This window comes from Anas acuta, chromosome 3 (assembly GCF_963932015.1).
Source record: "Anas acuta chromosome 3, bAnaAcu1.1, whole genome shotgun sequence".
Taxonomy (NCBI): domain Eukaryota; kingdom Metazoa; phylum Chordata; class Aves; order Anseriformes; family Anatidae; genus Anas; species Anas acuta.
Window position 1 is genome coordinate 94,291,625 of NC_088981.1, and position 22,477 is coordinate 94,314,101.

Below are 22,477 nucleotides of genomic sequence, written 5' to 3' on the forward strand. Positions count from 1 at the left end.
GAAAGCAATCTTAGCATTATCAGAAACAAATTCTATAGTCTGTCGTCTGAAGTAGCTTTTGCTTGACAACTTTCAGGGGAACCAGCAATCTCTTTTGAAAACTGCTGCAAAAGCTGATGCTTTGCATAATATGGAAAATAGTATTTACTTGAGTGAGGAGCAGAGGTGTTCATTTTTGTGGGCTGTTGTTAGTGGACAGCAATTTTTTGTTGATAATGAAAAGTGGCGTATCTTCATACTTATTGTTGAACTTCATTATTACAAAACCAAAAGATATTATGTTTACTTTTATAAGACATAAAACTAAATATTTGAAAATGCAACAGCTGTACAGAGAAAATAATTTTTATAGCTATTATAGCATACCAAGCCTAAACATCAGTTAAGTACATTAATAAGTCAATCAACTTTAAAATAATTCTAAATGTAAAGCATTGCTGTGTTTAGCCAAGTAAAGTACAACTTACTAAAAACCATTCAATTAAGACGGCAACTTAAGATTTTAAGTTATAAATTTTAAGGTGATACTTTTGTATACTTTTACAATTACTTGTTTACAATTTACAATGACATTATTGAAATCTGTTAGCTATATACTTATAGCTGTATACATTTATTGCAAATAAACCTGTTAATCCAAGCCAGTTCTTTTAATGACAATATAAATCAACTTTAACTGAAACAAGAAAACTGCAATTTTTAATACAATTCTTAGAGATGTTCTGCATGAAAATATTTTTTTCACAAATAATCTTGAGCCAAGACAGATGTACCATATTCTGTAACATGTACATCATGTCCATATAGCACCAAAATGATGTTTGTACCAAGAGTAATTGGCAAACAAAACAAATAAATTAAAACATAAACCCAAAAGATTAGTTATGATTAAGTAATCCCATTTGATTTTCCAGGCCAATTTTACAGTAATAACGTCTATCAATCGTGTAGTATTTACAGAATTTTGTTTAGAATTGAATTTTGTTTATCTTAACAGAAGATGGATTAATGCTTGTCTATCATGGCTCTGGAATTGAGTACAAAGGAGTCATATCTACTTTCCTAGATAAAAAGTAAATTAGATACAGGGTTCATGAAGAGGTCCTGCAGTAAATAATTAAGTCACCACTCACTACAATATTCAGTTTTCAGCGACACAAAAGCAAGAACTCTCCATTTTAAGTTGCTAAAAATTTGTTTTTGACTGCAGCAAAGACCAATTTTCAACCACTGTATTTTCATTGCAATAGGAAAAAAATGCTTCAAATTCACGTAGGACAAAAACAAGTGATTTATAATATTATTCTTGAGAAAACTACTTTTTATTGTTAAGCCATTATGTGTTCTTATTCAACTGTTCCTTCAGTAGTGGAAAGGAATTAAGAAAAGTTGTAATACTTAAAAATATAAGTGTATATATTGAAAAGAAAGAGCTGTCTAGAAGTTTTCTAATACACGGTTACAAAAGAAAATGTAACTTAAAAAGTTATAGTAAAGCAGCATAGCATATCCAACTGTGCTGGATATAGAAATATTGGAAGTTATGAAAGAATAAGTAATAACATCTGACACACACTTAATTGCAATGCTAGTAGAATGCAGTCTTGCTGATTAGAGAACACAAGAAAGGAGGAAATAAGGAGGGAAGAAGAAAGTGGAAAGGCATGGTTTATTCTGTGGACTTTTTATACTCTTAAAAAATGTTTACCTTTTCTTTGATTAAAAAGAGTCTGGAATCCAATCTTCTATTACCTAATTTGATTTTATTTTTTATTTTTTATTTTTTTTAATCAAGCATGGACTATTTTATTTAACTCAGTAGCAGGCAACTTGAATGGCATGGAACACCATGAAGTGTCCTGCAGGTTTTAGAGCTACAAGGTCAGCATTGCTGCCAAATTTTCCTCAGCAAATCAGGTTGTTCTCTTATCCATACCATATAGGAAAATTTATGTCAAACATTAAGTTCTTAAGGGTCTGAAAACAGTGTTTGACTAGTTATTATTTAAGGCCTCCCACTAGCACACTGAATCGTCTTATATACATCTTATATACTTGAATAATTCATCTTGAAATATACGTAAAGGAAGTACTAAAAAGATTAAATGCCTAATGATAAATTTGATAGCTCTCCAACAATTGTATTTAAAAAGACCATTTTAAGATTTTTCAGGGAAAAAAAAAATAAAGAAAAAGCAGGCTAAATGCCTAAATTCTTCCTCTATGTTACAAGTCAAAAGGCAATGAAAAAAGAAAAAAAGAAAAAAAAAGAAAAAAAAGGAAAAAAAAAAAGAAAAAAGGAAAAAGAATATTCCAGTTACTTTAAATTTTAAGGAAGGTCTTCTGCAAGACAATTACCTCTGTCGAAAAAAATGTCTTGTTTTAAAACTACTAATTATTTCTCCAAACAGACTGATTATTTTAAGAATCCAATCTGAAGTATTTTACCAATGAGAGGACTTATGGTAGGATTAGCTACAGTATAGAAAGGCATTTAAAGGATTGAGTGTTTTAGTATTATAAAAAGGAAAAGATTATTTTGCTTAAATGGAATTCCCCTGACTCGCTTTCTGCAGAAATCCTCATAGTTCCTTTGATTAAAGTGTTCAGTCAACTACTCTGGGTAAAAAGATGGAAAAGCTATGCAAACAATTAGAAATAAGACAAGAATTGTCATATGTCATAAGGCATATTTTTAACCAGATTGTCTAGTTAGACCCCTTTTCTCAAGTTTGTTCTTAATGCAGCCAAAGATGGTCTTTTTTTCCCCAAAAAGACACACTGTTGGCTCATTAGGATGACCTAAGACACAATACCTTTTTTTTTCAACGGAAAATTAATTATCAAAAGCTTCAACTTCTTAAAACCTCAAAGGATACCATAACAGCTTCTTTAAGATATATAAAATATAGGAGAAGCTTTTTTTTTTTTTTTTTTAACATGAGTAAGTGCCATACATATTGAAAACAAAAAGGTAATAGATCATTTTGTTTTCAGACTAACAAATAAATTTTAAATAATTTATTAAAAAAAAAAGAAAAAGAAGAAATAATAAATAAGTTATTCTACAACTCTCTACTGTAGATGAATTTATACTTCCATGTAACTTGCAACGTTAATGTTTTACAGATCTGGAAACATGAGGAAAGGTGAAGATTTGCCTTCTGTTATGCCAGATTAACTGGCTTGCAGTGGATCTCTATAATCACAGTGAGCAATTGAGATGGTTTGATCCTGACTGGCAGGTAAGCCCCCATCCAGTTGCTGCTCAGTCTCCAGCCCCCAGCAAGATGGGGGAGAGAATCAGAAAGGCAAATGCAAGAAAAAAACATCATAAGTCAAGATAAAGACAGTTTAGTAAGTGAAGAAGAAAAAAGGAAGTAAAAAAAAATCAAAAACAAGCGCTGCAAAAATACAAGTTATGCATGAGCATGTTGATGCCCAGACAGTCTTTGAGCAATATCTACTTTGGGAAAACTTCCCCCTAGCTGAGCATGATACATGTATGGCATGGAATATCCATTTGGTCAGGCTGGGTCAGCTTTCTTGGCTTCTTTGCTCCCAAACTACATGTTGGTGGGGATAACTGAAAAGCCAGAGAAGGCCTTAATGCTGTGCAAGCACTGTTCAGTTAAAACACTGTTGCGTTACCAACACTGCCTTGGTCACCAGTCTAAAACACAACACCATATGGGCTGCTATGAGGAAAATTACATAATTCCACCCAAGCTAAACCCAGTACAGCAATTCATGATTATCTTCTCTTTACAGTAACAGTCTGGTAACTTTATGTGGTAGTCCACAAGAAATTTTGAGGAAATACAATGTTTATTTGATCTGGGCATCTGGGAATTATTTCTGTAAATTACAAAATGTCCAAACTACTCATCTACGAGGTTTCCTTTATTTTTTTTTTAAACAAAACCAAACAAAACAAAACGTTTTCCCACAATGCAGCAAAATATCTAATAACTTCCTCTTATTTTTATTAACCAGTTCTGAACACAATACATATTTAAGGACAAAATAGAAGTGTATTAAAACAGTACACAAAAATTCAAACTGAATAAAATAACTTGGCTAACATTGAGCAGAAATGCTTTGTTTATCCTCTAATCTGTCCAAAATAATGCATTTGTCATGGGATGAAGAGTCTTCAAGCATTTCTAAAATATACACTGAGGTGCCGTACACAAATACAGTGGTTAGAATAAGTACTGAAAGACAGTATTCAGGGTAACGCAGAGCTTCAAACAGAAAAGTTACCTCTAATTGAGCGAACTCTTTATGGAAGCTTGAGTATCTGAACACTGCACATAGCGTGGACATAAACACGGTTGATATTTCAGCTATACAAAATAAATTAAACTTATTTTGTACTAAAAATGTATATTTCTTACCCATTCATAAGAAACAATCCAACACCCCCGAGCAATTCCCAACATAACATTCAAGGTACGACGAGGACTCCCTGTAACTACATGACTTGTTGTTTCACATACAACATCTGAGAACAAGAAGTCTCCAAGTTTGTTCACCACCTGAATTACTGTATTTTGTTCCCTAAAAAGAACAGAAGGAAAAAAAGACATGTTGAATGGATATGTATGATTATACAAGCATATATACACAAAACAAATTAACTCAAGTTTGCTTACATGTCCACCTCTTTTCTTTCCTCACCAATCATTTCTTATCCTTTTATCCCTCAGCCTCTATCCATTTACTAACCCAAAATTTATTAGCCTTTTCATAGAATCCAAACAGACCTTTTTTTTGTCAGCACACAATCATATCTACTTGCATATCAAAGCTCATTTGTACCCCACATCTATCTCGTTTGTTTAAATGAAAGCTTTTTGAGTTAGGAATTATCTAACATACTGTTTGTGTATAATGCCCAGTACAACAGAGCTTTGTTCTTGGTTGCTTCTGCAGTACTATCAAAAAAGTGTTAGTAAGAAATGTAAACAGTTAGACACAGCACTCTTCAGAGGATGTCATTAGGAAGTATCAGATTTTCATCATTTGAATAAAATGCTATGTTTAAATTTAGAGAGAAGTCTTAAAGTTCTCTCTTGCTACCTACACTATATCTGAGTCAATATTTCAATTAAAAATACAGTTACCCTTAAATAAAACTGCCACCTTATGGACTGTGTATAAAATACAGAATGGCCACCTACAAGTGGAATTTTAAGTTGAGTTCTCTACATAGCTACACTGAAGCACATGAATACATCTTCATGAAAACAGTGAGATCTTGGTATCTCTAGAGAAAAGCTGTTGCATAAGAACATACTGTTCTCATTTGTGATCATTGTTATAAATGAACAGTAAAGATCTGCAGAGAAAAGCCTGGTTCCGGTGCCTTCTCTACTCCCCTCAGCTGACTTCTTGGAAACGTCTATGGCATGCTACATAAGACAAAAATTTAAGCACAACCTTGAACAAAGTCTTATATATCTCAGTGATGATCTTCTAAGGTAAAACATTGAAATTAATTACTGACATAACACAAGCAGTCAGAACATCTCTTGAAGACTCTGGGATTGCTTCATTCTCACTACATATCACTTCACAGAAAGTAATTCAATTGTAATTCCCCAAATATCCCAGCTAAAGAAAATATTACTTAGAGTAATTCTAACAAAACTTGTGAAACATTCTTCACAAAGAAGGCAGCAATTAGCTTTGTTGATTTTTTTTTTTCCCCCCAAGAAATTTCAAACAAATAAAGGAATAGTAAAAACAAACAAACAGGATTGCTAATTATACAAGTCAAAAGTGTGTGTGGACACACTTAGAAATGGAACCACTGATTAACTGCCTAAATCCTGCCACTGGTTACTGTGAACTCTGGACTTGGCTATGTGCATAATATCTTTTAAGTTACACTGAAAACTCACTAGTTTATATATTGGTCAGGTGAAAAAAACTTCCAACAAGAAAAAAACAACTGGATGCAAATTTACAGCAAAATTTCACTGAATTTGAGACTGAGAAAAACAAGTAGCTACTGGCTGTGAGCAGCATTTAATATCATCACAAAACCCAATGCCGTGAAACCACTGAATTCATGCATCTTGACATTTAATTTCAAAGGAACTACTTTTGTAGCTGTAGTTACTGAGTAGTAGAATGGGATTTTGGCCACTGGGCTGCCCTTTGGAAGACTATTTTCTGCTTTTTAGTTCTTTCAGAAACAGTGTCCTTCCTTCCACCTGCTTACAGGTTGATGAATCCCTACAACTGTAGAGAGCCAAAAGAACAATCTTAATGAAAAAGTTCTGAAGAACAGCAAATTTTAATCACCAGATACTTTTATTTTATGAAACAGTACTTTATTTTTAATTTATTTTATTTATTTATTTTTAGAAAAGTCAACATATGTTAACAGAAAATAAATAACATTAATGACCTCTTTCAACAAAAGAAATTTTCTCCCCAGCTGCCAGGATCTGTTCTCTTCTTTTAGGCACATCACAGCCTCTGTTTTCCACTACCCTTTTCTGCACTGAAGTTATTATCTTTCCCTCCCTTGCAGTGATCCTGTACTGCATGACTAGCAAAGTATATTTACAGTCTTGGTGTTATCTGCATCCACTCACATTAAATACAAGGAAAATACTACTACCATTTTGCCTTTCTGACCTATATAGTAGTATATTTGTTAATTGCTATTGACAACCATTTACAAAGAATTTCTAAAAGTACAGCCACTAAGTGCTGTTTCTGAGTGCTTGCTATGCAACTGTCATGATTTAATTACTTCAATCCTGAAACAGATTTGAGGGTAGTAGAAATATCCTGAGTTTTGAAAAACAGTTTAAAAAACTGTAAGCAAATATAGTATAAAATATGGAATTGTGTTTTTCTTGGATGTCTTTATGCTTTAAGAGTTTTAAGAGAATGATAAGAGCACGCCAGAAAAATATTAACTCTTCCCAAATATGCAGTGGCAGCTGCTTCTAATGTTTTGAAACTAAGTGGCTAAAAAGCCTGGAATGGCTTTTCAGCAACTTTCTTCAGCAACTATTTATATAAAAGAAAACATTTTAAACTGATGTTTCAAATCTTCTTTTTTAATAATTATTATTTTTTAATTTTTTTTTTTTTTTTTTAAAGAAATAGAGCATATGGGGAAAAGACTAAGTCTTGGCCTAGAAGCCTGAATCCTTCACTACATAAAACTCTAATTTTCATGTTTCAGAAAAATTCAAAACTTGGTTAATATTATGATTTTACAACTCTGAAACCCTGTTGAGCTCACCTATGGAACAATTCAGTCTGCACCATAAGAACACAAACACGCATACGTCCCTACACAATGTAGATAGCAATGACACACATAGGTATGCACGTGCCAGAATAACAGAATAAAATTTTAACACATGTCCAAAAGATGATTTTCATTTTTTTATAAGCATCAAAAGATTATCAACACTTAAGTTTAACTGCATGCTGACTAAAGAGTCAAAACGTTTAATACTTACTCAGAAGACATACTCGTCATAACTAGTGTTCTTGTTGGCTAAAGATATGAAAGAAACAGGAAAACATCAAAAATGTGAAAAGGTTTCTCCTTTGGAAAAAACACTTAAATTAGAAACTTTCCCATTAAAAGGATTAAAGTTCATAACTACAGTACAATGTGTGGAAGAGGCTGTACTAATCAACACATATATTAAAAACATTAAACTTTAAGGAGACAGAAAAAAAAGGAAACCTCTTCATTATATCTGGTATCAAAGCATCCAGCAGCAGAAAACAAGAATAGAATTTTCCATCAAAAAAAAAAAGTGAAGGATTTCCAGTCTAGCATGCTACAGAAAAAAAAAAAAAAAAAAAGTGAAAAGGCAGCTGAACTTCAACAAAGAAACCCTGTAATTTAAAATGATTCCAGTTTCTTCCAAAAGACAGGAAGAAACTGGCTGAGATGCTGAAGAAACAAGATTATATTTATTTTAAAGTATAATTCTAATATATGTTCTTTTGCTCTCAAATCAAGCCTAATGAATAAAAGTTGACCAAATAATAGCATAACAAGGCATATTCAAAGATTACAGCAATCCTTAAAACAGCAAAACAGACATCTTAAAAAGTATTGTCTCAACAGATTCCCCTAGCTTATGTGCAAAGAGTATTTGTCCCACACATTTTAAATAAGCATTTTATGAGTTAGAATTAAAGAAATCAGACAAAAAAGAAGTATCCTTCAGTTGTCAGTAATAAATATGAAAGTCTTTAGCATGCACAAAGGTAGGACAGAACAGTCTCGGAGACATGCATAACTGAACATAAGATGATCATCAAAACATAACATGGTCAGCAACATAATCATGTAAGAGGAGAGTTTGAAATCATGGCTAAGACCTATGTAACTATAAATACAATTATGTGACTAGGTAAGCTATGTAACTACATAAACATGCATAAGTATGTATACATAAACATTTTAATTTTGCAGAAAAAGTAGTTTGATTGACTTTTGTATAATAATTTCAAAACAACTCTATCTATTTTTCAAAATCAATATATGCATTTGGTATTATTTCTCTAGACAACTACCACTCCATAAGAAATAATCATTCTCCTTTTAATCCTACCCCAATGTATTACCACAACTGCAAGGTGTAAGCTCCCAAAGTCCCTGCTAAAAAATTCAGAGCTTCAGACCTTCAATTCCATGTTTCAATCAGAGTTAGAGCAAAAAATAATATAGTATTGCAACAATATAGAAATATAGCATTATAGTAACAATATTAGTATTAATCTTTCAATCATAATTATATAAATCCCAGAACTGAGTTTAAATACTGAAATTTTGTGTACAAGTAAGGGTTCTTGTGGCAGGACTGCAGTATTGGGCACTGTACAGAACATGTTAGGTTATATGATTTAAGTCAGATGTGGGGCCACACTTTACAGTAGTCTTAATACATGTTGTTGAATTTACTTTATGGGATTCTGGAATACAATATAAGGGACAAAACATGGCTTCAAAACAAGATTTTACTTTTCTCCAGTCCTTCTGTGCTGAAAACCTCATCTACGTCAAATATGCATGCTTCAGTGTAGGTATGCTTCAGCATGACCATAATGTTCTCCTTCAGTATTTGAAGCCAAGCCTCACTACCATCTGAATAAAGCTCTTTGGCTAGAGATCTGCAGTTAAATCCACACAAAACAACTGCACTAGGTTCTTGGAGCCCTTGTATAGAACCAGCTCCAAAGTGAGATCACACAATCACAGAATTTTAGGGGTTGGAAGGGACCTCAAGAGATCATTGGGTCCAACCCCCCCTGCCAAAGCAGGTTCCCTAGAGATCCTGATGTGCTTGTTCAGAACATGCACAACAATACCTGTCCTCACAGCTTTTAATAAATGAAAAATCACGGAAACATTACTACTCAGACCACTGATTTTTCCAAAGCTCTGTTAAAAGAGTTTCTATAAACCAAGGCCAGAGCAGCTGGTGATCCTACAACTGCTTTTTCAGCTTCAGGGCAGAGATGCTTTTTAACAGTTCCTTAAAACCTTATATCAGGGAAGTGAAAATACTGTGTCCATACTAACTGGGAAACCTGCAGCTTGTCCTGACACCACCCTGAAAAGTTTGCTTTTGAATCATAGCTTTTATGCTACACCATACAGCAAACGAAACAGTATAGTGAATATTCTGGTATAGTGAATATTCTAGTGAATGTTTTGTCAGTGCATCTCAGTGCAATTAAAAGACTAAAGAATTCAGAAAAAAATGCATACAGAAGATAGAAACTGGAATACATTTAATTCCTTCCAAACTATTATTTCATCTTCATTTTGAAATACATACTTCTGTACATATTTCTGCAAGTTAGAGGTCATTTTCTAAACAGACAACATTTTGTTTTATTGCTTCAATAAGACAAGCAGTCCTCTTTAATACAGTTACCAAACAGAAAACTTCGCCAAACTATGTTTTAATTTTCAGTTGTACATTTTTCAAATTAATTGCTTTTTCCCCTCCCTTGCTATGCAATTTTTCTTCTATGTTATTCGTGTCTGTTTTATTCTCCATTTTGCTTTTATTGCAAAATGTTCTTTTGAGTTAGCATTGTCTTTTCTGACTAGCAAAAAGACATCTGGTGAGAATCATTATGAGTTCTAATGCACATTTGAAGCAGGATTATTAACAAAACACTGAAAAAGATGGTATTAAGTTAACAGGCCCTTTTTATTTATAATTAGTCTCTGAATCTAGAGAAATTGCATATCTGTACTCTAAATCAGAACACATTTCTGTCTGAATTATTTTTTAGGTCTGGAATGCTGGCTGTATTATGAAATAGAAACCTATAGAAGTTACATGCTTCAGCTCTCCTTATATGTTTCTTAGGAATACAGCTGCATCAAGCATTTCTTTTTAGAATATGCCAACAATAAGATTTTTCCAAGTCCTCTTAAATGTGAAGCATGGACCTCAGAGAAAGCAGTACTTGTTAATCATCCTTAGACATAAAACCCAATGTGATACTTCCTGCATGTTAACTGGCTTACACCACAAAAGAGGCAGCCAACCTCAAACTGTGTTTTCTTGCTTTTAAGTTTATGCAGGTGCTTCTTGGAGCTGTAGGACAGTAAGAGAAAACCCCTTTTTTTGTGCAACCTGCTTTTCAAAAAAGTGAATTCAAATTTTGTTTCTTTAAGAATGTCATGAGATGCTTGCCATAAATGGCAAATGGACATTAAATATGTGTTTTCCTGGCCAATTCTTAAGAAGAAAGTGCATTCAAGGTAAGAATTTACTTGATAGGATTAGTTTTACATTTGTGACTGTTACAAGTAACTCTAGCCTAAGTAAAACAGATCTCATTTTGTCTCTGAGTCAAGAATCCAGATCTTTTTTTTTTCTTTTTCAAGAAAGGATATCAAGCAATAAGTACCACTTTTGAATTGCATTATGCCTTAACGTTGACAGGTTCTGAAAGAAACGAGCTTCAGCATACTCTCAAACTCAGGAGCATACTACAGTGTGGTGGAAAGAAAAGACCTTCACCTTCAGGAGTCAACAAGATACTTCCTTTGTGTGATTTGGTCAATATGCTAGCAATAAAGGACTTTTTTTTTTTGTAATGGAAGGCAGGGGAAAGAAGTGCATTCATATGCAAATAAAGCGCAAGGGAGAGAGCATTATGCAATCTGGTTTGTACTCTTCCAAGCCCTTTTTTCTTTGGCTATTGTAGCTCCATCAGATGGTTCTGAAATAGGTTCAGAACTCCCAGACACGCTTTTGATTTTTACAGCTGTATTCCAGGTGTCACATTCTTCAGTCCTACCAGTACATTAGCTAAAAAACAGAGCCACATGTAGCATGGGAATATTCAAGAATTAGTTTAATTTCACTCTGTTTTTATCTAGAAAAGTTGTAATGAGAGAATCCAGAACTTTAAACCTGTTTTTAGAAATGCTCTCTATATTGTTCTACATTAATTTATTCTATTCTTGTAGTTGTGGCTCAGAGCTGAGAATAATTGGTAATTGTAGTGAATGATTCCTATTCAGTAGTTTTAAACAGCAATTATACAAAGCTATAATTTACTTTCTGGCTGACCTTCCTCCACTTATCAGTTCTTGATAATGATATCTTTTTAGTTTCCTCTGGCTGCAAACTGAGTTTCAACAGTAATCTCGACCAAAACCAAAACCCTGCTTTTGTCCTAAAGAGATGTGAAAAATGCACCCATCCTAGCCAAATTAATAATACTATGGGGAAAGATGGAAAAAAAAAAACAAAACACAACACCCACCACCACCACCAAAGCAGACTATAACAAAGCAGAAAAATATAACAATGTGACAGGTGCCTGGGAATCAGGTTTCCCTCAATGCCAAAGATCAGAAAAAACAAATGAGAAAGCCTGTAATCACAGACATGGGAACCCCCAGAACTTCTGATGACAAGATTAAAGATGATCAATAGCTTGAGACTAGTGCTGTCACTTTACAACTAATCGACATTTTCAGTTTTCTACATGCATCCATAACAGCTAACACCCATATTTAAAACAAAAACAAACAAACAAACAAACAAAAAGCAAACAAACAAAACCCTGGGGCACACAGTTCTTCAGCAAAGGAAAGATATCACAGCAACTCAAGGGACAATTCTGCATTTCAAGGGGCAGGTTCATTTGGCTGTGATCACAAGCAAAGGCCGTGACTGACTTTTTCTGGCAGGTTAGTCACAGGGTAAGGGAATCATAGAATCATTTAGGTTGGAAAAGACCTCCAAGAGGTCTCATCAAGACCAACCATTAACCTAGCACTCCCAAGTCTACCACTAAACCACATCCCTAAGCACCACATCTACACATCCTCTGAACACCTCCAGGAGAGCAGAGCAGAGAAGAGCAGCATAACATGATGCTCCTTTTTGGGAAGATGTTGCTTCCTACTCCTTTGACTGAAACGAATTGGGAAGCCTGGTTCTCTGAACCAGAAATTTCACAGTCAATCAACACGACATGAAAAAAAAGCCAACAAGCAAGATTAGCATCTCTGCAGTGGTGTCCAAAATGCACAAACAGGAGTGATTCCCATTCTGATGGGAAGCCCAGTTTATTCCAACAGGTAAAAATGAAGGCTTGGCTCCCTGCTTGGCATTACTCAGGAAAAGCAGCAGCCCAGTTCTCAAATGTCTTTTACTGGTAAAGTTTTGCCTCTACATTGTATACCATGAAACTTGAGAAAACACGGAGAGGCAGAGACTGCTAATGGGACAGAGAAGTTCAAGAAGTGGATGCTAAAAGGTGAAGAAAAGAATCTAAACAAAAATATAGCTAACATAGAAAATTAAAGTTATGTTTAAGAAGGGAAGCCAAAGAAATTACAAGGCAGAAGAAAGAAAAACATGAGGCAAAACTGTTAATGAGAAAACTCATACATCCAAGCAGAAATATTTTAAAGACTACACTAAGGCATAAACATATTTGATTATTAGCAGCAAATAATTTCCAATGTGTACTCACTTTTCCAAATGATCTGTGAGAAAGTCAGGCACAGTTAATTTTCTTCTGCTGAAATTTTTAAGCACCCCAAAGGAACCCCTTTAAGATTCACAAATATAGTTTGTGTCCTTCTGTGAACAATTTCAACAATTTAAGCACGGTGTAAAAGTGAATGTGTTTCATCTGTTCAAACATTAAAGCTGCTTATGCTTTAATAACTGGATCTGATGAAGTGAACAATTTCTTCAGACACTTGAATTATGACTGACATAAAGAACTTAATAAAGCTTCAGCTGTGCCCTAACTGAGATTAAAAAAATTCCAAAGGCAGTGGGCAACAATAGAGCAGCTTTGGTGAAAATTATGGTGTGATTTGTAAGCCCTCATCAGCCATCTGTTAGCCACCTTCTAGCCACCATCTGCTAGCCACCAAGGCACAAAGAAAAACAGTCCCATTTCAGCTGGGATGTAGGGATGGAACTATATATTATTACAGTGAACGGCCACTGATTTCAGCATTTCTGATTCTACTAGCACAAAGTACATCTATTAAGGAGTAATGTGGTGCAAGATTTTTTTCTATTTATATATAAATAGAAATATATAAATATTATTATACCATGCAGGCTTCTTTGTGAATTCATTCTTAGTTCTACAAAGATGAAACTGGTAATCCATACATAGCTTAATTTTGATGAATAAAAGAATGGTAGTATTTGTTAATCTTAAAAAAACAACAACAACAAAAAACAAACCTGAAGACATGTAAAATGCTGATCCAATGGAGTTTAGGAAGTATTTTGTTTGGATAGTTTTATGATAATTTTAAGTTCCATCAACTAAAGGATTTCCAACCTATACAGTCATAGCAGATACCAGTAAGTTTATTCAGGATATTCATTTGCTTTTCTTCCAGTTGCTTCCAGTTGCTCAGTTGCTTTTCTTCCTGGTGCTAAGAACGAAATCTTTGGCTGAATTTTTGCCAAATCAGCTGCAGTCCAGTGGGCTGTTTGGTTTTCTGGCATGACCATTATGACCCTAGTGTTAAATGTAACACCATAACCCCAAACCAGAAAAGACCCATGATTTACCAGTAACTAGAGTTAGTCATGCCAAGCATACACATCTTCAGCAGTGAGGTATGCATGTCTCTAGCACTAAAGCAGAGAGTGTGCGGTCTCCTTTCTCACACAACATTTATGCACTGTTTCCCTAATGACATGAGTGAGAAAAAGAGTTTTGTTTCTTGCTCCTAAGCCTCCCTTCCACCAACAAATTCAAGAACGCCATAGACTTTTAAGGAGAGAGCATTGATGTATTTCAAACAACTTGGGACTCTAGGATTTTCTTCTCAGTGCATGCCCTTATTTTTTTTCTCATTTATTCTAGAGAAGGCTCTAGAACAACTTCCTAGTTGCCTAAAAGTATGTTCTGACTTAATGTAAGACTTTATTATTATTATTTGTCCAAAAATCATCATATCCATCAATCTTCTGAATAGAAGAAACACAAAGATTTTTTTTCCCTTATTTCATGAATAAAGTTCTGAAAAGGATCCAATACACAAATATGTTGACTGGAAAGAAAGTTAGTGACTACTTTGTGTAAGAACCCGGCTGATTAATATCCAACTTTTGGATATTAATCATCATGATTGCCAAGATGACAAATTGAAAAGTCAACCATGACCTATATCACTGTCTTGGTACATGTTTCCAGTGTTTCAAACAGCAAAACCTACAAGGGTGAGAACAGCAGCTGCAAGTATCCCTGTAAAAACAGGAAACACTCTAAAATTGAGTTGAGTTTGGACCTTTTGCCATAGAAAGGGAGTGACTTTAAAAGACTGTTTTTTTTTTTTTTTTTTTTTCAAATTAAGAAGTAGATCATAAGATTTCAGCAGATAGACCAGAAAAGCTAGCATGAAACCTGTCATAAATAGAATGATTTCTAAGGTTACAAGGCCTTAATTATAAGAGCAGGCTGCCAGGTTCATCTGCAGATTTTCCTGGCAGGAAAAAAGCACTCACTCTAAGGTGCAGCAGCAGATGCCTGCAGTACAGCTTCTATTCTGGAAGCCCTCGTCTAGATGTGGGAGATCTGTGGGGGATCAAATCACTAGATGGACAAAGTTCGGAACCAGAACTGTATTGCAAAGGTTGGGTGAAAGTACTCATGAGATTAAATATACAAACAAGACATATAAAATATTCTCAAATCATGGGATACAAGAGTACGCTTTACTGAACTATCTCCTGGAAATAAAAGCTTGAGCACTTCGTCAGTAAGTGCTAAGTCACCATGGCAGTATTTTGAAAGTTTTGTTTTCCAGTTTTTACGAAGAATATTTTTTTTTCAGCAATTTTAGCCATCTCATATTAACCTTGCTGATACCTGTTTTATGTTTACCTATATATTGCTCTTATAGCATTCAGTAATTTAAAATCCATTAGGTTCTTTTATTTATTTCTTTTCACTACTTAACATTATTCCAAAAGAAAGAAGTATCTTATCAAATGAATATCTGCATATTCCATTTGTATGAAACAATAACACTTCTTACTGATATGATATTTTGCTCTCAAATGCTAATAATACTATAAAATCTGAATGTTTGAAACAAACTAATCATCACAGCTACATTTTGGATACAGTAGCAGCATAAGCTGATTTACCAGTAAAAATAAACTTTCTTGTTGTATTTTAAGTGGCCTATTTCAGACACTCCAATGAAGCTAATTTTCTACAGTGACTTAATAACATTAAATCCTTCAAAATTGTCTCAGTGTTGCCTGCTCAAAACCTTGTTTCCCACCTTCTTTGTCTTTATGTTGAGTCAGCTAGACAACCACAGGTAAACAATAATCAACTATTCACTTGTAATCAGCCAGAGCTGGTCAGGCACGTTCAGGATTACTTCATGAAACGTTCTGGGATCAAATCAGATATGCATAAGATCACACCAACAGACATTTGTTTGGTCAATATCAGTTTCCTGATGGTGTCATGCAAGCACACATTATGGGCAGCTATATTCACTCTTCTCATCTCTACAGCCCAAAGCAATCAATTTGAATAACTTTCAATGGGCAACTGTCCACTGTCCCCATTACATCAAGTGTTTTCCTCATATCAGAAATGTGTAGATCTAGTTTCTTCACTGATAACTGTAAATGAGCTTCTATGCTTCCACCTTGTACGATTCACACTGGTTTAATATTCACTTCAATTACAAGGTGAAGAAACATTTCTATAACCAGTGTTTAAAATATGTACCTATTTGAAGCAGCTTAAATCAAAGTTGTAAGGAAAACATAAAGAGATACAATCTGTTTAAGTCAGTCAAATGTATATTTTGAACATAGACATAAAGCTGCTTTATTGAGTTTCTGGCCAGACGATTCACATTTTACAGTTGCAGATTTTTCAGGATGTCAAATTTGTTTTGCCATGAATAAAATATCTCCAAAAAGAAGGATTTTGGTAACAGGATCTAAAGATGGCCTGTTTCACACAATTTCTCTACAGCATGAGCCTAAATTCTTGTAAAAATTTTCCTTCTCTCAAAAATCTCCTAAATTCAGTGTTAACAACTTTACCTTCACCCAAATCCAAGAACTACAGAAATAAAAGTCAAGATGTATCTGTTTAAAAACAAAACTTAATGGAATTCAGTTAAGCCCATACTATCGTCTCTGACAAAATATGGTTTTAATTATCCCTCAAGATACTTTTTTTTTTTTTTTTTTTTTTTTTCCCACTTGGTTAAAGAGCTTGTTCTACTCATTCAAAAGATGGGATTTTAAGGCTTTTTTGGAGGGTAAATTTACTGCAATTGCATTTCTGATGATGTGACACTTTTAGGTCCTTTCAAAGATAACTATAACTACCTCATATCCCTCTAAAAAAAATGAAACAACTTTTTATTTGAAAAAAAAGAGCAGTTAATTTGATATGCATAACAAACTGCTTTCTCCCATATGTTTAAATTGCAAAGTGTTTACATTTGTGACATATGTGACAAATGTTGTGACAAATGTAAACATCTTGTGACGCTAAGCAGTGAAATGAATACTTAACCCTCATACCAACAGATTAACACCGGTGTAACAAATGTTGGATTATTTTTGGCTTTACAAGTATTTCACTTTTTCCTCTATATGCAATGCACCAAAGAGCCACATATTTAATTACATGGAATTATTGAAAAGTGCACCACAACATGTGAACGTTTTATTCTATCACTGCAATCCAGAATCATTAATTTAGATTTCTAGACCAGGGAAGCCACCTGCTGACATTCATAGGCATATCCACAACAACTCAACATGAGAGATCTGGAACTGTCCTCAGGTATGGGCTGCTGTTATCTCTAAACTAGGAAGTTTTATAGGAACTACTTATAGCCTGATATATATATATTTTTAAAACGGAAAAGCTTGTTCCTGATGCCATTAAAGATTCCTGAAAGTCTTACCTGTCTTCCCCCAACATGCCTGCAGTTGCCATTATAAACTGCTTTGTCTTCATGCTTTTGTTAGTTTATAATACACCTTTAAATAACTATGATTAGAAGTCTTCCACGTTAAGAGTACAATAAACACATCTATATAAATAGTATAGATACAAAAGGAAATATGAGAATTGCAATCTAAAACTGTGACATAAAAGTACTTAAATCATTATAAATTTTGACTTCAGCTAAAATACAAAAGAAACAACCTGTTTTCCTCTCAAGGAAAACAAATGCATAACACAATAGCATGGCAGACAAATATACAGAACCTACAGCTTTTGATTTATAATAGATTAAAGAAACTACAAATGACAAAGTGAAATAAGCATGAAACTAAACAATGCAACATTTATGCCTTGCCTATTTCCAAAAGATTTTTTTTTTTATTTACTATCACACAGGAAACTCCAAATGCCTACTGAAATGTATTCACTGTAAGGAATGAATTACAATTGTAGTGCTAACTGTAGCATAGAACTGCAAAGTCTCAGGCTGGACACTGTCTACAAGTTACACTCACCCAGAGAGCTCTTAAAGAGCTTGCAAAAATTGCAAACTCTGTTTCTAGAAAAAATAATAACTGCAATTTACATCGCTTTGCAAATTAAGAGACTTATAGCTTAGTAACAAATTTAACAGACTACTCTTCACAATGGATTCCCAGGACACCAGCAGCATGACCTCAAGCCTTATATTGGAACAACTTAGTAAGAATGCATGTACTCTGGAATTAATATATTAATTAATTAATATATTGTAAAATATTAAGTGTTTTTTGTTTGCTTGTTTAAGACAGAAAAGGTCCAGAGATACACACTTAATTCAATTCAACTATCATTACTATCATTCAATTAAAATAGCTATGAAATTACTTTTTTTTTTTTTTGTATTTCCATTTTAGGATAAACTTTAAGAGTTATATAAACATCAGAAAATCCTTCATAATACTATGATTCAATAAAATCCCATTAAATATACATATATCCATATTTGTGCTATTCCTGTCATACTTTTTGCTTCAGGTGAAAGAAACAAACTAATATTTTCTAACTTAATATTAAATATTTTCTAACAATATTAAATATTTTTCTAAACTAAAAAAGTGTTTATATTCATTAAAAAATATAATGTTCAGGTTTTTTTTTTTGTTTTTGTTTTTGTTTTTTTTTTTTAAAAAGCTTCATGAAAGCATTGCAATTGGTACCAGAGAAGCTTTGCAACTTAATTCTTTACAAAAATTTAGATACTTAGTCTAATTTAATCCAAAACAATACACTATTTACATTTCCTAGGGATCTCCAACACTGCCTTTACGAAGTTTGCACATGTGTATATACGTGTATATATCTTAAATAAATATATTCACAAACATACTAACAGACAATTGCTGGAGGAAGAGAAAATAGGATTATTATTATTTTTTTTTTTTTTACATTGCAACAGCCAATTGGTTAGTTAAACATCATAAAAATTACAAAATCACATTCGGATTGTTCAAGAATGAGTTTAACAAACAACATGACCAGTTAAACTGACCTTTTGGAGTCTTCTAGTTTTTTTCACCCCCCCATTGTGCTTATTCTTTCGTTCATTAAAAACTTTGCAAGAGCCATCAGTAACATCACACTCTGAAACTTCATTTTCATCACCTAGAAACCAAGAGTAGTACAAATTTAGAAACTCGAAATGAAACTGTCACCCCTTATTTTATCCTAGTACATAGATAGAGCTAAGTACCATTAAAACAGCTAGGTCAGTAGTTTGCACCAGTTATTTTTCCATTTTGTTTCAGTTGTGGAAGAACGACACTAAAACATTTGACTTCATCTTTCAGTTTCTCATCTTGTGAATAAACTAATTGTAAAACTCCAGATTTCCAATATTTTGAATACTATATATTAACCTCAAATGGATAATCAGCTACATAGTTTTTTACTTCAAAATTTGCAATTTGTGTATGAATACACAAAGAAATATTTCGGAGTTTGAAGCACTGGTTGCTACATTTTTCAATTCCTATTGAAATATGAGTGCTTTCAGGACACACTGTGTTTATGTGAAATAACCTGAAGGTCTGAAACATGTTTTCAAACAGTTTGTAAGTGAATCTAGCAAGCTGTTAGCAGGTAAGGATTGCTTGCACATGTAGTAGGCATATCAGTTATTTAGAAAAAGGCACCATTCATAAGAAGGTGCTGTACTGTGCCTACCAAAAAGCAGTATTTTTTCATCACTTATTTTGTGAATTAACATATTTAATTCTTCAACACTGTCAGGATTACTTTTATAAATACTAAATAATAAACTTCTGGATTCATTTGAGAAATTAACTTGCTGGCATAAGATGAAAAAACTTTTTTCCATCTTTTGATCAATGGAGTTTTAACTACTGAAGATTTAAGAAGATCTTTTTCCCAAATTTAATTCAATCGAGTCTATTTTAGGACGTTCATTAATTTTTTCATTTCAAAGAAATGATTAGACCAGTTAAAGAACGTTTAATAAATAGTGATTGAAGTGGCCTAAATTCAGCTCATCCCAAATAAACTTCTGACAACTTTTGGGAAATAATGAAAAGTACTATCCATATTTACAAGTCTAACAGCATGTACAACTCACGATCACATTTTCCCTCTGTCAGCTACTTAAATTCTTAATTTTTGATGCAACAGAATACAAAAAAATGACTACACAGCAAATTATAAACATTTTCTGATACTGCTGATTTACTTTAAAATGCTAGCCTTTAAACTAAGTCAAAATTTCATCACTTTTTCACATGAAAGTTGCAAGTTTCATGGCAGTTTACACAGCACCACAGTAACATTTGTGTAATAGAAGAAAATGTGGCTTTCAGGTACAATTATTACATTAAACCCAGTATTTACAAAGTTGCATTTAGCAAAGGGAGAATGAACCACTTAACTAATTTAGTTTTGTTTGGCATTGCATTAAGGCAACACATAGAATCATAGAATATCCCGAGTTGGAAGGGACCCATAAAGATCATCAAGTCCAACTCCTGTCACCACACAGGTCTGCCCAAAAGTTTAGACCATGTGACTAAGTGCACAGTCCGAACGCTTCCTAAACTCCAACAAACAGACTTGGTGCAGTGACTACTTCCCTGGGGAGCCTGTTCCAGTGTGTGACAACCCTCTCAGTGAAAAGGAAGCGTGCGGTTTTTTTTTTTTTGTTGTTTTGTTTTTTTGGGGGGGGTGGGGGGGTGGGAAGGGAAAAACGTGAAGTGATGAAATACTCCCAACTCTCTTGACCCAAATGCTTGATCACTTGATCGCTTCAACTCTTGCCCCACTTGGGATTAAAGCCCAAAGACCTGGATGCTTGGATCTCTTCCCCGTTAGGGTCCACTCTCACTCTTTCTCTGAGTTTACAGGACAGCAGGAACAGGTGACAATGTCCATCCCCTCTTCTAGACACCAGCTCAGGGACCTTACATAAGTAAGGACTAATCTTTGCAATCCAGTTCCTACTTCCTCTCTCCTGACTACCAGGACTCCCCCAGATTTTTCTATCCTCTAAGTCTAAATCTTCACTGTCTATTGCCCATTTTTCTGCTGGTTCCTTTTATCTAAAAAAGCAGATGCTCAGTCATAAGTTTTCATCTTTAGTAGCTTTTCCTAGGGTATTTCTGATGAAGCTGAGAGAAGTTTTTGAAGCAATTCTATCCACTGTTATCCCTAAATGTAGTCCAAATACTTGGCAAACTCATGACGCTGTGATTAGGTCCCCCAAATCCTCATCTAAAATCATTGTTCAGTGAGTGGTATCAAAATCAACCTTGAGAGCCCTCTGAAGCATTATAACATATTAGACTGACTCTGAATTGCAATTTAAGCTTCTCATCATTCATGATTATTTATCACCAGTGAGAAGGTTTGAACCAGAATATTATCCTTAAAATTTCCATTTTCTTTGAGTTAAAAATCAAAGTAATGATTAGCTACCATGAGCTAGTTTTCATTCAGTCAAATCATGCCTTTTTAACATAAATTTTTTCTATGGCATTCTACTTTGAGAATATATTCAAGTGTCACCGCAACCAAGCTACATCACATCTATTCTGTACTTATCCAGAGTTAGTCACTCTATTTTTTTCAGGATGGGCAAATGTCAAGTTTTGGTTATTGAGAATGCAATTTCTTTAAGTTTTCTAAAAGCTTACGTGCCCACCATGTTCTTAGAGAGAATTGTTCTGAAACAATTTATCTAGTTTGTTACATGTCATCAGACTTTGTAAATTTGACATTAACATAATCCTCTATTTTGAAATATTTGCCCTTTTAGTATAAATAATTAGTTACAAGTTAGTTCCTACTTTTAAAGAGTTTGTCATTTTCCAAAACTGAAAAAAAGATGATAGACAGATATCTAAGCAAGTTTTCAAATGTGTGCTTTTAAAGACATAGATGGTATTTTAGCTGTATAAAGCACAAACTTGGCATTCTGGACCTAGAACTTCATGTAAAAACTCATTCATCTAAATTAAATTTGTTCATTTTGGCACCAAATAATGGAATGATATTCCTGATTCCCCATCTTTACCTTGAGATACATCCATTACACTATAATTGATGTTAGTTTATGTCTTTTGGCCAACTAAGATTGCTTTCCACATTAGCCATCAATATCTAAAATTCACTCAGCTAAGCCTTATTTTTTTATTTTTTTTTGTTGAGACTAGAAAAAAATCTAAGTCCCAGTTCATCCTCTGATTGTGGGATGACCAAAAAAAAAAAAAAGCATAATCTTGCACTCCTTGCCCATTATTATTTATTGTGGTAGCTTTGAGCTCCTGTTAAGTCATCAAATCTAAGTATTACTCTTCTAAACTGTATAGTTCAAATGTCAGCATCAGCCCTACTAAAAGTAAGTGGATGGAATGGATTACAAAGTAAACCGATTTACAATATGAATGACAAGGAAGATCTTAGACTCTCCTAGCAA

The 22,477-nt window shown here is 33.7% G+C and overlaps 1 protein-coding gene across 3 annotated transcripts in view; it reads right to left on the reverse strand.

Annotated features, from left to right (window-relative positions):
* Positions 1-22,477, reverse strand: part of MCPH1 (microcephalin 1) — a 126,164-nt gene that overhangs the window by 86,640 nt on the left and 17,047 nt on the right. For all 3 annotated transcript variants that reach the window (XM_068678418.1, XM_068678416.1, XM_068678417.1), the window contains exons 9-11: positions 19,046-19,158; positions 7,497-7,534; positions 4,401-4,563 (exon numbers count right to left, since the gene is read on the reverse strand). In XM_068678418.1, coding sequence (XP_068534519.1) covers positions 4,401-4,563; positions 7,497-7,534; positions 19,046-19,158 — 314 coding nt within the window. The remainder of the gene's footprint in view (positions 1-4,400; positions 4,564-7,496; positions 7,535-19,045; positions 19,159-22,477) is intronic.